General features: G+C 33.4%; 1 protein-coding gene across 5 annotated transcripts in view; it reads left to right on the top strand.

The window, feature by feature from the left end:
- Nucleotides 1–607: 607 nt before the first annotated feature.
- Nucleotides 608–18,743, top strand: part of LOC148626669 (uncharacterized) — a 29,835-nt gene continuing 11,699 nt past the window's right edge. The window contains exons 1-3 of one of the 5 annotated variants that reach the window (XM_088570836.1): nt 608–731; nt 16,161–17,142; nt 17,327–17,519. In XM_088570836.1, coding sequence (XP_088426962.1) covers nt 16,168–17,142; nt 17,327–17,519 — 1,168 coding nt within the window. In that variant the 5' untranslated portion in view covers nt 608–731; nt 16,161–16,167. The other 4 variants (XM_088570834.1, XM_088570833.1, XM_088570837.1 and 1 more) reach the window with 4 other exon arrangements.

Genomic DNA, 18,743 nt, shown 5'->3' with positions numbered 1-18,743 from the left:
TGGGCCACATGATAATATCTACATTTGTTTAGTTCGTTCTCACATTCTGTCCCAAATAATTGAGTAAAAAAATCTTGGCTTTTTGACCCATTGGGGTACAAATATTGAGTGCAGAGAGTCAATTTTTTTAAAAGATTTTGTGGAGTTCAGAATATTTATTTTCAACTTACTAGCCAAGATCAGAATATCTATTTTTAATTCACTAGCCAGGGTCAGAATATTTAGTTTCTAGCAATTTGCGAAGTCGGACTATCTATTTTCTGGTATGATGAGGACAGATGATTTATTTCCAAAAAAAATCAGAGACAGGTTATTTATTTTTAAATCCGCCAGCCCCCTAAAGAATCTAATGGTCGTCCCATAATAAGGACTGATCGCGAATACACCGAATGTTAAAAATTACTACTATTTTTCATCCCAGTTCATAGACAAACAAAAGTACCTATTTGTAGAGAATAGAGCACCTAGATGTTGAGAAAAAAAAATTACATTAGACGAGGTTGAATAACGAATGTAAATCTTAGATGTTTTTTCTTGTTACAAAAATAGTCAGTGAACATTAATGGTATTTATAGAAACAAAAGTCCATACGTTAAATATAGGTACACGCAATAAAGATGATGTTAGAAGCAATATATTTTTCAAGACAGTCATTATTGAATTTGAATTTGAATTTGAACTGAATAAAATATAGAAATAACGGGGTAATTGGCGCCATATCCAAATTTAAGGTATGTATGAGTCTTTTTCCATAAGAAAATTCAAGGACTTACTTAGAAAATATAATCGAAGAATTGTACAGTCAATTTATTTTTGTTAAGCACTAGTATAGCTAGGGAAAACTTTCAATTATGTGGTGGAAGGGGACGTGTATGAAAAAATGCGGACTGTGGATAAGAATGATGATATGAAGAATTTAGTATTAATTTATTTAAAAACTAAATCTTAATATAGCTAAAAAATAGTTGAAGAATTACTGTAATACTTTATAATACTTATAATACTGTTTAAAATTGGACTTGATTATGGAGTTATATGATAGAAGAAAGTACAAAAGGGAGGTGGGGTGGTTATGGAGATTGCGATTGTGACAATAGGGAGCAAGGAAAGGGCGTAGTTTATGATGTAAATAAAAAAAATAATCATTTAGGAGTTAAAAAGGGAAAACTGGATGTCTTGAGGTTGTCATTTTGACCATGTGATCTTCATTGTAGATATCCCAAAATTGTATTTAATTACAAATAACACAGAGTCAACGTACAGCTTTTCGGTCATTGTCTTTCAAAAGGATTTCTACAAAAAAGTAATGTCTTTTATATGTAAAAATTAACATTTAATCTGAAAAAAAAACCAATCTGTACAAACTGCAAAAAAATATGATTCTGTCTTAAGAGTTCAAAATGGCCATATGGGTATATGAATTCAAATATTTATTGTCGTGTAAACATAATAATGTTTGTGACATTTTATAATCTATTTCTACATATTTTTAAAACTATTTTTAGATAAAAAAAATTCCGAAGATATTTATAAATGCAAGAGTAATCAATTTGTTTGTTTGTTTGTTGGGGTTTAACGTCCGAGCAGCAATATTTCAGCTATATTCAGACGATGAACATGAAATGGATGATAAAATGAACATGAAATGATGATGAAATGAAAAAAGGGATGGGTCACAAGGACAGTAGGGTCGACAAATTTTGATTGCCACTAGAAAAAGGGAGGGATGGGTAAGGTCGGGCAATTTAGCCACCTGTGGCGGAGCGCTAAGGTTCCTACTCCTATTGAATACCATAGCAGGGTTCTTTAACGTGCGAGGAACGTGGCATCTTTCCCAACACGGTGCACCACTATGGTTTGCGGTCAGGTTTTCCGTATTATAGCCTGACAACCCCAGCATGTAACATGCCAGGGGTACCCCATTCCACCACCTGGGGCACACATCCCAGTTGCTCTGTGGGCAGAGCGCCTAGCCCCCGGCTAGGTTTCTGAGCACTATTTAGTCGCCTTTTACGACAAGCTTAGCGCTGCTGCAGGCCTATTCTTTTGACACCCGGACCTGCACGGGGCCAAGAGTAATCAAGGGAACCAAAGTTATAACGGTAATCAAAAGAATGTAATCCAGGGACAAAGACCAGACATTTAAAACAGACATACACAACAAAGAACATAAAGTAACTAAAATCATACATACAAAGTAACAAAAGTAAATGAGCAACTCGGACTCCACTAAAAACTGGGAGCATGGACCAGGTGCACCGGTAGGGTAAGCGTCCTCTGCTTTTCTAGAAACACCCGCCGAGTTGCAAGCACATAAAATATTATATGGGTCATTCTCAAAGAATATGTGCAATGGTGTTATCCCTGTAGGCTGGTTGATGGAAATTATTTATTAAATAAATAAAATGTATGATTTCTGATGTGTTTTTGTCTAAAGACGGGAAACAATACTAGTATATGAAATTATAACATATATATGGTAAACATAATTTCCACCCTGATAAGTATGCATTTGTTGGTGGTTTTTGCATGTCGGCGGCGCATTTTGAAATCTTTACAATAGTCTAGGAATTTAAAAATGCATCGAATATTACACATAAAGCCAACAATTTAGCGTGTTGATATGTAAATTTGATTTTGTAACCCCCAAAAATGCCTATATCTTATAAACATGTTGATTTTTTGGGGCGTTTAACATGTCCCCCGTTTTTTGTCTTTGGTATAACACCAAAGAAAAGTGAGGGGCATGATTTGTCTTTGAATAATAACTCAAAAATAGTTTTGCCCCTTACCCACAATCCAACGTAATCAAATAGCAGACGACGTTTTGCAGCAGAAATGTTACAATGATTTAAAGTCAAAATATACGAGTACAAGTGACTGCGTAACTTTTTTACGGTCTTTGCTAAAAACCACCTTGAAGCTGAATAGTGGGGGTGCATGGTGGGCTCTCCTAGCCCATGGACAACTACACATTACCCTGCCCCAGTATTAGCACCAAAGTCATTTATGTACATGTATATGCACTTATATTGCCACTTGAGACTGTTAGGGTGTTGTATAAAACTTGTGGCGTATTTAGACATGTATACTTTTCTAATTTATGAAAGTATGGCGAGCGCAGAGAGTCATTTTTTTTAAAGATTTTGTGGAGTTCAGAATATTTATTTTCAACTTACTAGCCAAGATCAGAATATCTATTTTTAATTCACTAGCCAGGGTCGGAATATTTAGTTTCTAGCAATTTGCGAAGTCAGGCTATCTATTTTCTGGTATGATGAGGACAGATGATTATTTATTTTTAAATCCGCCAGCCCCCTAAAGAATCTAATGGTCGTCCCATAATAAGGACTGATCGCGAATACACCGAATGTCAAAAATTACTATTATTTTTCATCCCAGTTCATAGACAAACAAAAGTACCTATTTGTAGAGAATAGAGCACCTAGATGTTGAAAAAAAAAATACATTAGACGAGGTTTAATAACGAATGTAAATCTTAGATGTTTTTTCTTGTTACAAAAATAGTCAGTGAACATTAATAGTATTTATAGAAACAAAAGTCCATAAGTTAAATATAGGTACACGCAATAAAGATGATGTTAGAAGCAATGTATTTTTCAAGACAGTCATTATTGAATTTGAATTTGAATTTGAACTGAATAAAATATAGAAATAACGGGATAATTGGCGCCATATCCAAATTTAAGGTATGTATGAGTCTTTTTCCATAAGAAAATTCAAGGACTTACTTAGAAAATATGATCGAAGAATTGTACAGTCATCTTATTTTTGTTAAGCACTAGTATAGCTAGGGAAAACTTTCAATTATGTGGTGGAAGGGGACGTGTATGAAAAAATGCGGACTGTGGATAAGAATGATGATATGAAGAATTTAGTATTAATTTATTTAAAAACTAAATCTTAATATAGCTAAACAATAGTTGAAGAATTACTGTAATACTTTATAATACTTATAATACTGTTTAAAATTGGACTTGATTATGGAGTTATATGATAGAAGAAAGTACAAAAGGGAGGTGGGGTGGTTATGGAGATTGCGATTGTGACAATAGGGAGCAAGGAAAGGGCGTAGTTTATGATGTAAATAAAACTGGATGTCTTGAGGTTGTCATTTTGACCATGTGATCTTCATTGTAGATATCCCAAAATTGTATTTAATTACAAATAACACAGAGTCAACGTACAGCTTTTCGGTCATTGTCTTTCAAAAGGATTTCTACAAAAATGTAATGTCTTTTATAGGTAAAAATTAACATTTAATCTGAAAAAAAACCAATCTGTACAAACTGCAAAAAAATATGATTCTGTCTTAAGAGTTCAAAATGGCCATATGGGTATATGAATTCAAATATTTATTGTCGTGTAAACATAATAATGTTTGTGACATTTTATAATCTATTTCTACATATTTTTAAAACTATTTTTAGATAAAAAAAATTCCGAAGATATTTATAAATGCAAGAGTAATCAATTTGTTTGTTTGTTTGTTGGGGTTTAACGTCCGAGCAGCAATATTTCAGCTATATTCAGACGATGAACATGAAATGGATGATAAAATGAACATGAAATGATGATGAAATGAAAAAAAGGGATGGGTCACAAGGACAGTAGGGTCGACAAATTTTGATTGCCACTAGAAAAAGGGAGGGATGGGTAAGTTCGGGCAATTTAGCCACCTGTGGCGGAGCGCTAAGGTTCCTACTCCTATTGAATACCATAGCAGGGTTCTTTAACGTGCGAGGAACGTGGCATCTTTCCCAACACGGTGCACCACTATGGTTTGCGGTCAGGTTTTCCGTATTATAGCCTGACAACCCCAGCATGTAACATGCCAGGGGTACCCCATTCCACCACCTGGGGCACACATCCCAGTTGCTCTGTGGGCAGAGCGCCTAGCCCCCGGCTAGGTTTCTGAGCACTATTTAGTCGCCTTTTACGACAAGCTTAGCGCTGCTGCAGGCCTATTCTTTTGACACCCGGACCTGCACGGGACCAAGAGTAATCAAGGGAACCAAGGTTATAGCGGTAATCAAAAGAATGTAATCCAGGGACAAAGACCAGACATTTAAAACAGACATACACAACAAAGAACATAAAGTAACTAAAATCATACATACAAAGTAACAAAAGTAAATGAGCAACTCGGACTCCACTAAAAACTGGGAGCATGGACCAGGTGCACCGGTAGGGTAAGCGTCCTCTGCTTTTCTAGAAACACCCGCCGAGTTGCAAGCACATAAAATATTATATGGGTCATTCTCAAAGAATATGTGCAATGGTGTTATCCCTGTAGGCTGGTTGATGGAAATTATTTATTAAATAAATAAAATGTATGATTTCTGATGTGTTTTTGTCTAAAGACGGGAAACAATACTAGTATATGAAATTATAACATATATATGGTAAACAAAATTTCCACCCTGATAAGTATGCATTTGTTGGTGGTTTTTGCATGTCCCCGGCGCATTTTGAAATCTTTACAATAGTCTAGGAATTTAAAAATGCATCGAATATTACACATAAAGCCAACAATTTAGCGTGTTGATATGTAAATTTGATTTTGTAACCCCCAAAAATGCCTATATCTTATAAACATGTTGATTTTTTGGGGCGTTTAACATGTCCCTCGTTTTTTGTCTTTGGTATAACACCAAAGAAAAGTGAGGGGCATGATTTGTCTTTGAATAATAACTCAAAAATAGTTTTGCCCCTTACCCACAATCCAACGTAATCAAATAGCAGACGACGTTTTGCAGCAGAAATGTTACAATGATTTAAAGTCAAAATATACGAGTACAAGTGACTGCGTAACTTTTTTACGGTCTTTGCTAAAAACCACCTTGAAGCTGAATAGTGGGGGTGCATGGTGGGCTCTCCTAGCCCATGGACAACTACACATTACCCTGCCCCAGTATTAGCACCAAAGTCATTTATGTACATGTATATGCACTTATATTGCCACTTGAGACTGTTAGGGTGTTGTATAAAACTTGTGGCGTATTTAGACATGTATACTTTTCTAATTTATGAAAGTATGGCGAGCGCAGAGAGTCATTTTTTTAAAGATTTTGTGGAGTTCAGAATATTTATTTTCAACTTACTAGCCAAGATCAGAATATCTATTTTTAATTCACTAGCCAGGGTCGGAATATTTAGTTTCTAGCAATTTGCGAAGTCAAGCTATCTATTTTCTGGTATGATGAGGACAGATGATTATTTATTTTTAAATCCGCCAGCCCCCTAAAGAATCTAATGGTCGTCCCATAATAAGAACTGAACGCGAATACACCGAATGTTAAAAATTACTACTATTTTTCATCCCAGTTCATAGACAAACAAAAGTACCTATTTGTAGAGAATAGAGCACCTAGATGTTGAAAAAAAAAATTACATTAGACGAGGTTTAATAACGAATGTAAATCTTAGATGTTTTTTCTTGTTACAAAAATAGTCAGTGAACATTAATGGTATTTATAGAAACAAAAGTCCATAAGTTAAATATAGGTACACGCAATAAAGATGATGTTAGAAGCAATATATTTTTCAAGACAGTCATTATTGAATTTGAATTTGAATTTGAACTGAATAAGATATAGAAATAACGGGGTAATTGGCGCCATATCCAAATTTAAGGTATGTATGAGTCTTTTTCCATAAGAAAATTCAAGGACTTACTTAGAAAATATAATCGAAGAATTGTACAGTCAATTTATTTTTGTTAAGCACTAGTATGGCTAGGGAAAACTTTCAATTATATTGTGGAAGGGGACGTGTATGAAAAAATGCGGACTGTGGATAAGAATGATGATATGAAGAATTTAGTATTAATTTATTTAAAAACTAAATCTTAATATAGCTAAACAATAGTTGAAGAATTACTGTAATACTTTATAATACTTATAATACTGTTTAAAATTGGACTTGATTATGGAGTTATATGATAGAAGAAAGTACAAAAGGGAGGTGGGGTGGTTATGGAGATTGCTATTGTGACAATAGGGAGCAAGGAAAGGGCGTAGTTTATGATGTAAATAAAAAAAATAATCATTTAGGAGTTAAAAAGGGAAAACTGGATGTCTTGAGGTTGTCATTTTGACCATGTGATCTTCATTGTAGATATCCCAAAATTGTATTTAATTACAAATAACACAGAGTCAACGTACAGCTTTTCGGTCATTGTCTTTCAAAAGGATTTCTACAAAAAAGTAATGTCTTTTATAGGTAAAAATTAACATTTAATCTGAAAAAAAACCAATCTGTACAAACTGCAAAAAAATATGATTCTGTCTTAAGAGTTCAAAATGGCCATATGGGTATATGAATTCAAATATTTATTGTCGTGTAAACATAATAATGTTTGTGACATTTTATAATCTATTTCTACATATTTTTAAAACTATTTTTAGATAAAAAAAATTCCGAAGATATTTATAAATGCAAGAGTAATCAATTTGTTTGTTTGTTTGTTGGGGTTTAACGTCCGAGCAGCAATATTTCAGCTATATTCAGACGATGAACATGAAATGGATGATAAAATGAACATGAAATGATGATGAAATGAAAAAAGGGATGGGTCACAAGGACAGTAGGGTCGACAAATTTTGATTGCCACTAGAAAAAGGGAGGGATGGGTAAGGTCGGGCAATTTAGCCTCCTGTGGCGGAGCGCTAAGGTTCCTACTCCTATTGAATACCATAGCAGGGTTCTTTAACGTGCGAGGAACGTGGCATCTTTCCCAACACGGTGCACCACTATGGTTTGCGGTCAGGTTTTCCGTATTATAGCCTGACAACCCCAGCATGTAACATGCCAGGGGTACCCCATTCCACCACCTGGGGCACACATCCCAGTTGCTCTGTGGGCAGAGCGCCTAGCCCCCGGCTAGGTTTCTGAGCACTATTTAGTCGCCTTTTACGACAAGCTTAGCGCTGCTGCAGGCCTATTCTTTTGACACCCGGACCTGCACGGGGCCAAGAGTAATCAAGGGAACCAAGGTTATAGCGGTAATCAAAAGAATGTAATCCAGGGACAAAGACCAGACATTTAAAACAGACATACACAACAAAGAACATAAAGTAACTAAAATCATACATACAAAGTAACAAAAGTAAATGAGCAACTCGGACTCCACTAAAAACTGGGAGCATGGACCAGGTGCACCGGTAGGGTAAGCGTCCTCTGCTTTTCTAGAAACACCCGCCGAGTTGCAAGCACATAAAATATTATATGGGTCATTCTCAAAGAATATGTGCAATGGTGTTATCCCTGTAGGCTGGTTGATGGAAATTATTTATTAAATAAATAAAATGTATGATTTCTGATGTGTTTTTGTCTAAAGACGGGAAACAATACTAGTATATGAAATTATAACATATATATGGTAAACATAATTTCCACCCTGATAAGTGTGCATTTGTTGGTGGTTTTTGCATGTCGGCGGCGCATTTTGAACTCTGTACAATAGTCTAGGAATTTAAAAATGCATCGAATATTACACATAAAGCCAACAATTTAGCGTGTTGATATGTAAATTTGATTTTGTAACCCCCAAAAATGCCTATATCTTATAAACATGTTGATTTTTTGGGGCGTTTAACATGTCCCCCGTTTTTTGTCTTTGGTATAACACCAAAGAAAAGTGAGGGGCATGATTTGTCTTTGAATAATAACTCAAAAATAGTTTTGCCCCTTACCCACAATCCAACGTAATCAAATAGCAGACGACGTTTTGCAGCAGAAATGTTACAATGATTTAAAGACAAAATATACGAGTACAAGCGACTGCGTAACTTTTTTACGGTCTTTGCTAAAATCCACCTTGAAGCTGAATAGTGGGGGTGCATGGTGGGCTCTCCTAGCCCATGGACAACTACACATTACCCTGCCCCAGTATTAGCACCAAAGTCATTTATGTACATGTATATGCACTTATATTGCCACTTGAGACTGTTAGGGGGTTGTATAAAACTTGTGGCGTATTTAGACATGTATACTTTTCTAATTTATGAAAGTATGGCGAGCGCAGAGAGTCATTTTTTTTAAAGATTTTGTGGAGTTCAGAATATTTATTTTCAACTTACTAGCCAAGATCAGAATATCTATTTTTAATTCACTAGCCAGGGTCGGAATATTTAGTTTCTAGCAATTTGCGAAGTCAGGCTATCTATTTTCTGGTATGATGAGGACAGATGATTATTTATTTTTAAATCCGCCAGCCCCCTAAAGAATCTAATGGTCGTCCCATAATAAGAACTGAACGCGAATACACCGAATGTTAAAAATTACTACTATTTTTCATCCCAGTTCATAGACAAACAAAAGTACCTATTTGTAGAGAATAGAGCACCTAGATGTTGAAAAAAAAATTACATTAGACGAGGTTTAATAACGAATGTAAATCTTAGATGTTTTTTCTTGTTACAAAAATAGTCAGTGAACATTAATGGTATTTATAGAAACAAAAGTCCATAAGTTAAATATAGGTACACGCAGTTAAAAGCAACACATTTTTCAAGACAGTGGTTGTTGAATTTGAATTTGAATTTGAACTGAATAAGATATAGAAATAAGAGGATAATTGGCGCCGTATCCAAATTTAAGGTATGCATGAGTCTTTCTCTCATAAGAAAATTCAAGGACTTACTTAGAAAATATGATCGAAGAATTGTACAGTCATTTTATTTTTGTTAAGCACTAGTATAGTTATGGACACTTTTCAATTATGTGGTAAATGGGGACATGTATGAACAAATGGGGACAGTGGATAAGAATGATGATATGAAGAATTTAGTATTAATTTATTTAAAAACTAAATCTTAATATAGCTAAACAATAGTTGAAGAATTACTGTAATACTTTATAATACTTATAATACTGTTTAAAATTGGACTTGATTATGGAGTTATATGATAGAAGAAAGTACAAAAGGGAGGTGGGGTGGTTATGGAGATTGCGATTGTGACAATAGGGAGCAGGGAAAGGGCATAGTTTATGATGTAAATAAAAAAAATCATTTAAGAATTAAAAAGGGAAAACTGGATGTCTTTTTGACCATGTGATCTTCATTGTAGATATCCCAAAATTGTATTTAATTACAAATAACACAGAGTCAACGTATATTTCAAATAACCCAGCTTTTCGGTAATTTTTTTTCCAAAAGGATTTCTACAAAAACGCAATGTCTTTTATCGGTAAAAATTAACATTTAAATTGAAAAATAATCTATACAAACTGCAAACAAATATGATTCTGTCTTAAGAGTTCAAAATGACCATATGAGTATATGAATTCAAATATTTTATGATCTATTTCTATATGTTTTTTAAAACTATTTTTAGATAAAAAAAATCCCGAAGATATTTATAAATGCAAGCAGATAAAATATTATATGGGTCATTCTCAAAAATGTGCAATTGCGTTGTCCCTGTAGGCTGATTGATGGAAATTATTTATTAAATAAATAAAATATATGTTTTCTGATGTGTTTTGGCCTTTACATGGCAAAAAATATATGAAATCATAACATATATATGGTAAAAAAAATTCCTCCCTGATAAGTAGGCATTTGTTGCTGTTTTGTTTTGCATGTCCCAGGCGCACTTTTCAATCTTTACAATGGTCAAGGAATCTAAAAATGCATCAAATATTACATATAAAGCCAATAATTTAGTGTGTTGATATGTAAATTTGATTTTGTAACCCCCAAAAATGCCTACATGTTATAAACATGTTGATTGTTTTGGCAGTTGAACGTGTCCCCTGTTTTTTTGTCTTTGGTATAACACCAAAGAAAAGTGAGGTTCATGGTTTGTCTTTGAATGATAACTCAAAAATAGTTTTGCCCCTACTTAGTTTTGTACTCTACTTACCGTGGAGATATTTTGGATGATAAATATTTGGACTCCGTAACCAAAAAAAAACAACAAAAACAAAAAAAAAAAAAAAAAAAAAAAAAAAAAAAGAAAAGAAAAAAAACACTAACCCAGGAATTGCACATATTTTGAGAATGACCCATATCATATGCAGGGTAGGACAAATAGAAGGCGATGCTTTGCAACAGAAATATTACAATGATTTAAAGTCAAAATATACGAGTACAAGTGACTGCTTAATTATTTTACGGACTGTGGTCTAACACTAATATATAGTCAATAAAAAACTAAATTACTTAATTCACATTACCGTAATATCATGATAAGTGATAGCAATTGATGACATGTGTTTTGTTTATGAAGGATACATTTATTTAAATGTTAAATGGAATTTTTTTCATGTTTGTCCAGGGTGTAAGGTCCTTGGTGTAACAAGACAGTGTTACTCTAAAGGACTTAATACATTAGACGAAGACTTTTTATAAATTATTATATATTCAAAGATGGAAAATGAAATGTACCAAGAAACAATATTTTATGATAGATAACACCGAACAAATAAAAAAACCACAGTTGATACAGTAATTGTATACTATTATATTTTGTGTTATATGTAAGATAATGTTTGTTTAACCAATTTGAAAGACAATTAGTTTGGTTGTCCACGGACATCTATGCAGTAATAATCCATTTTGTCAGCATTATGCTTATATTTTCAAAGTAATTATATTTTAATCAATTTACATATTTCTTACTTAAGAATCAGATATTCCTAACACTATCTCATGGGTACTTTTGAAGGAAAATTGTTCTGCAAAATTTGTGTTACACCAAAGACAGAATGTACCAAACCATAGACAATTTATATTTTGTTATTCCGTGGACATTTATGTATAAATGATGTATTTTATTTGTCATATAGCTTATCTTGAAAAAAAACCCACCAAAATATTGATCAATTAACGTCTCAATTACCAATTAAAGATTAATTTGACTATTCACGGGTTTCCTTTTTGACGGAAAGGGGTTTTACAATATTTATGTTATACCAAAGACGACTGTTGTTACACAAAATACATTTATTATGTTATCCCATGGCCATTTACGAATGAATGATGCATTTATTTCTCCTTTCTAGATAGTATTTGGTTTTCAGTGTGTGTTTTGGTTTTTGCTTTCCCTATCTAAATTGAATAATATTCAGTTGGAACGCCAGAAGTTTCTACAGTGTTTGATAGGCGGTTAATATTTCTTGAAAATTGTCCTTGGTGTAACATTCAATTGCACGGTATAACACACAGTAGAAACTTCTATAAATGCATGATGAAACATTTCTTTTTAAAATAATTGTTACTGTATTGTTGCTTCACACTTACATTATGGTGCCATAACAGAAATTCAAAGAATATTTTGAAATAAAGTATCATTCTGGAGATTTTATGTGGTTGATTTTGACTACATTTCGAACCTGGATATGAAAAAGACCAGTGGTAAAAATCATGAAGCTTAAATGTAGTGTTTTTCATAGTTTTGAACCCATATTACATAATGTACATTGCAAACTGCCTAATGTATAAAAACGGTCTTTATGACTTATTCCTTTCTTATAATGACTAAAACAAACTGTGTTATACCAAAGACATTTGCTGATGAATTTAAATACACATCTTAACTTTTGACGGATTTGTACTCTACTTACCGTGGAGATATTTTGGATGATAAATATTTGGAATCCGTAACCAAAAAAAAAAACAACAAAAACAAAAAAAAAAAGAAAAAAAGAAAAGAAAAAAAAAAACACTAACCCAGGAATTGCACATATTTTGAGAATGACCCATATCATATGCAGGGTAGGACACCCGAAAGTAAGATTTAATAGTTTTCAATCATTTGTTTCATGTTATCTTCGTCGTCAGTGTGACTGCCTTCATCCAGCAGCGTTTTTTTTTCAAAATCTACATGAATTGTTAGGGTCTTGTGGGGTGTATGTTGAACCGTAATATTTTTTCTCTTCATGGCTGAGTAAACAGTGCTCAAAATTGGAATAACTTTTTTTTTCAAAACAAATCACAGCTTCCCACCTCCCCAAGTATAAAAAAAATGATGCCTTACTTGAACCATTGAACCATGGAAGAGGGACAAAAAAGGGGCCAGTAACATGCATTTGTCTGATAGCTGGATGATAATTTACCATACAGTAATAGAAGCTAGGCTATGATTGACTATACGAGTTGTTCCAAGAACCGTACAGAATCAGGAGCAAAATTGGGCTACATTGATTCTGTCTAAATTTCTATCCTGTGTCGGGTATTTAATCGCAATAAAAATTCTAAGTTGTATCAATCTTGCCCAACTGTGAAAGGTTTCCCAAATTTCTCTATAAGGAGGAATGCTCATGTTCATTAATTAATACTAAACTCTGTGTAGTGTTCAAATGCACTGAAGGTACTGATTACACAAAAAAATATCTTAAAGCCTAATGGACGGACGGTCGGAGTCGAGTAGCTAATACACCTTTTTCCATCGTTGTTTAAAGCGCAAGTAAAACTATTACAGAAAGAAAAAAAGTTTCTTCAATGATGAAATGATCCTTATAAAAAATCTCCATTGTACATGTAAGTAAGTTGTTGGACAACTCCTTTTGACAGTGATCTCTCTCCTTAGGCGAGGTGGACGTATGGTGCTGTCGGCAGTCGACAATCTGTTTCGTGCGATGACTGAAATATCAATTGGTTGATTTTTTCCTAAAAGTTTTAATTATATACTACGAATTGTCAGACTAGATTTAACATTGGTTTTATGACTTCAGGGTTTTAAATGAGTTACTGCAACAGTGAAAACAACATTATTATGGTTCCAATACAATGCGAATGAACACTTTGAAATCACACAACAGGGTTCAATATCACAGAAGTAAAGTGTTTATAAAGAATCCTTAAGAAACTGTAGCACAAGATCAATACTGCTAAAGTTAGGTTTGGATTGATTTTGGGGTAATAGTCATAATCATGAATGAATTAGGGGAAAAAGGATCACAAAAAAACTATTTCATGGCTTCTGACACAGAATTTTTTAGGCATAATCTAGATATAAGGGACCATATATACATGGTACACCTCAATTTGAATATGGTCGGTATATCAAGTATTATGAATAGAACATAGAGATCAAACACAAGTATTTAGAAATATCTCCAAAATCATTACATGTAGCAAAGGTCTTACAGTATAAAAGTATGTAGCATGATGAAATCTATGGTCAAATTTTAGTGTAAATCTGTTAAGCCATGTTGGAGTTATATCCTTTTTGGACGTTTTTCTCTATTTATAACGTTAAAAAATATTCCTCTTACACTACCAGACCAATAAGACGAGACGCAGCCTGCTCTGCGTTGTGAATGTTTTCTCGTCGTTGATTGAAGACCAATGGGTGGCCTTGGGCTGATATTTTCATCCCGGTGGGGTTGTTGTCTCTTTGACATATTCGCCATACTTGTTCTTGTTATATTAGCATGAATGTTCAAAAGGGCGTTTTTAATAGAACTGATGTTGGGAATTTAGATCTGTAGAACAACTGCCGCTGTAACTACAATTGAACGTAGGGATCAAACTGAAGGTTTTTGCAACTATCTCCAATCTCATTAGATATATTGACATATTGACCCGAAGTAAAAGTATTAAGCAAGATAAGATCTAGCTGTGGTCAAAATTTCGTGTAAATCCGTTCAGCAATGTTGAAGTTACTGCCCTTTTAGTACGTCCTTCATCTTTTTAAATGTTGTTAATTTAAAACAAATCTCCTCAGAAACTACTAGTAATTGATATAATTGTTTCTTAGGTAAGGGCATTAAGAATTTTTTCTCCATGAAAAAACATGGCCGCTTTTACAAAATAAAATAAAATGATAGAAGGTTGTTTATCAAACCAGGAATTCAGACTCATAAAAGCTTTTAATTATACGACCGCCACATTTTAATTTCGGTCGTTTAATTTTAATTTAAACACATCGTTTCTAGGGCAATGGCAGATGACCTTATACTTTTTTGTCACATCCCTTTTAAAAATAAGGTGCTTAAAGTGGAAATTTGGTTTTAATCATTAGAATTGATATAATAAGTTTATTATACCCTCAGCAAACAAAGTGTAGGGGTATATAGGTTTCCTCCTGTATATCTGTCTGTCTGTCCATAATTATTTTCTAAACAGCTTGCAGCATTGTTATGAAACATTGTGGGTTGTAATATAACCACATGAAGATGTGCATACTGTCAGGAATTTAAGTTAGGGATAATATTATAGAAATGATGGCTGTTGGAATTAGGCGTTTTTTTCTGCAATACTTGGTCTAATGGGTTGTACATAACTCCTTAACGACTGACAAGATTGTTATAAAATTCAGTGGAATGTTAGATTACCGTGCAATGTGTGCATATTATCAAAAGATTGTATCTAAAGTAAATCTGCAGTCATATTCTGTTATTATTTTGCCAACCCCCTAAAAAAATGTACTGATTTCGGTTTGGAGTTGGGTGTCTAAAAATGGCAGCACGTTTTTGTGTCCCAAATGCTCGTGTCCCAGTGGAAAGTGAAACGATTTTGTGTCTCATTACGAATAAATATGGCCACTGCTAGAAAATGAGTCGTCCTAGGAATACATTGTATACTTTCATTCTAAAAAAAACATAATGTGGTACTGCATTTACAATATTAAAAGGGAAATAATTTCATGTTAAGTTCATAAAATGTCAGACAAAATAGATGCTAGGAGCAATTCGTAACCTTTGATATTCAATAACATGCAATGCGCGTAACATGTAATATTTATTTGAAGTATTTCCGGAAAGTAAACTAACTTTTTAATTATGAATTATGCAAATGTTCAAATCACAGTTTAATTCCATTTCCAAAGTTTAAAGCTTTCTATTCAAGTCATAATATACATAATTCCAATTTAAAAATTATCTCTCTAAACTATTAACTTATAAACCGATGTGAATTTAACAAATAAGAATTTATTTGTTCACACTTATTTAACTTTCAAATTCTATTTTATAGTGTGACATCTCATAATCACAATATGTGAATGCCTACTGTCATGGGTTTGAAGAAGTGACCGAAAACATAACTTTGAGAATATTATATGTGATTGTATTAAAATGATGGTCCGTGTGAGAACCGAAAGGTAGTCATGGATGTTAGATAGACCACAGTAATATTAAAATGATACTAAAGTAACATAATACTATCTATTTAACATTATTTTTAGGCAGAAGATGAACTCAGTAGAACAAGAAAATTTTTTAAGGGTCGCTATTGTCATCGTAGATCACGGTAAAGAAAGCTTAATTGAGCTTCTTGATTTACATTTATCGATCACGAATCAGACATTTGAACAATTTATAAACCTAAATCAACATGAAATATTTCATCTCTTTAATAATTCAAGATGTTGTAAATGCCCGCATGGCTATATACAGCGACGTTCTCGTATTATCTACGAACAACAGATGAGCATATTGTTTGACAAAGCAACGCAATGTAATTCAGGTAGATGTCGCGATTTTTGCTGCTGTTTGGCGAAATCAGGCCTTTCACCAAAAAATGTGGATATGACATTGGCCAAATGCTTGTTGATACATTTTTGCAGCGAAATATTCTGGTACAGTAGTCTTTCGCATCAAAACTTGACGTTTGAGCAATTTTTAAACAGAAATAAGCATGGCATATATCATCTTTGGCAGAACGGCACCAGCTGTTGTGAATGTGACCCGTCGTCGTCCACCCAAGTGCGGAAAGGCTACTTGAACACAGGTCAGTGGAACAATATGTTCATAACTTCATCGGTTCCATGCAAAAATCACAGAAAGCGGCCAGCGTTTGGGCACCCGAACTGTATTTGCGTGATGAAAAGTAAACCAGGCATTACACTAAATCAAACCGATGACGACACAAAAAATGTACTGATCCAACATTTTTGTCCAGCACGACTATCAGTAGACTCTTTAGTGTCAATAAGGAATGAACATTATGGCCATATATCTGAGGGACGAATCTCTAATACAGATTACCACGCGCTTATGACCGAAATAGAACAAGGTATTGTGGCAATAGCTACGGTATGCAACAAGGAAATGGAATTCAGAGATAGGATAGAGCTGACCAAAACTAAGCATCTAGACTGTAATCTATACGAAAGATACAAATTGAAGATTTCAGATGTCTTCAGTCAAAACCATGAAATACATAAGGTCTGTAACGTTTAATATTCTTCATATTACAGTGCTTACTAGATTTGTTAAATTTAATGAAATTAAACAGAAAAAAAAATGTTTGTAAAACTAAAACAAAGCCTTCTACGAATGAAATTGTAAATATTTTTGGAGGCTTCGAACACGCATTTCATGTTTTTAATCTGTACAATTAATATTTTAGTCCTTAACAGTAATTGATGATAAAGTAAATACCACAAGAGGAAAAGCAAAGAAAATTTTCGAGCATGTAGAAACGAAAATTCCAAAGATAGTCGATGATTCAACAAAGTATATATCTACAACTGTTCAAGAAAGCTTTGCCCACCAAAGAGAAATTGTGGAAAAGTACGGTAACAAACTCAGACAGTATTGTGGTATGTTTTTTATACACTTGTTGCTTTTTTGAACTGCCTTTGGAGCTAAAATCGGGAAAGAATTTGTTTTTTTTTAAGGAAACGGCTTACTTAATTACTTTATTTATTAGGACTTTCCAGTTTTATCTTTATGGCATCAGTGACCCCGTAAATAAGCAGATGCTTTAAGTTGTCTTTGTGTTATACTTCTAGTTCATACATGTTAAATGCAACACAAAGTTTTGTCAAGTAAACAAATTATACGTATTTTAAATATTCTACAACCCTATAATGTTACGGGAATTGTAGAGAATAAAATCATATATACATAATTGACTATGAATCAGTACTAAATTACTTGCATGGGAGTGTAAAGAATAAAAAAGTTTCTGACACGCTAATTCTAATTCTTAATGATTTTTATACTTATGACTTGGTTCATCAAAATTTAATCTAATGTTGGTATCTTGTTCGTGTGTTTCAATCAGTGGTATTATAAATAAACCGGTAGGGTGTTTAGTTCAAAATGTATACAAGAAGTACTCAAAATCAAAAGAATATTGAAATAGGAAGCAAACCCTAACCTCTATAAGTTCTACAAAAATACGTCAGTTGACAAAGGAGTTACATTATTGTAGTACCACGTGTGATGCCTTTAAGGATTTAAAATATTTTGCTTCGACAAATTTCGGGCATATATAGCTCGAGGACAGACAAGTATGTCTACTTAGTTGGTTAATACTCTCAGTTGTGGCATCGACTACGTAGATTTTAAATACAAAAAACAGCAATAGTATTCTAATAAGTATTCGGTATGCTATTTACGTGGTCCCCTCGTCAACAGCACTAGAACCAAACATTGAGGAATTCCAAGATTTGAATATGTACATAATATATAATAGGAAGCCAGATCTAACAACAATACGATCTATCAGAGAATGTCAATTGAAAACGAAGCTCTATCATGGTAGTTCATGATTAATACAAGGGATAAAGCATTCGTGTTTTAGGGGGTTCGAATTTTGTTCTACGGCACATTTTGATATACCTAGTAAGACAAGTGTGGAAATCGATTGAAATAATATACATTTGATTTAAACATTTGAGTGATGGGATTCTGTATTATTCTGAATTTATCAATATATCAGAGTCAATGCGTATTTGACATAAGGAATCCAAAATTAAACTTTGAAATGTTTACAAAAAGGGAATCATTTATATTAAGTTTTTGATATGTAGAATATA

Source organism: Perna viridis, chromosome 2 (genome assembly GCF_037379345.1).
Source record: "Perna viridis isolate PV_CMFRI_1.1 ecotype Kerala chromosome 2, ASM3737934v1, whole genome shotgun sequence".
NCBI lineage: Eukaryota > Metazoa > Mollusca > Bivalvia > Mytilida > Mytilidae > Perna > Perna viridis.
This window is presented reverse-complemented; position numbering and strand designations above follow the sequence as displayed.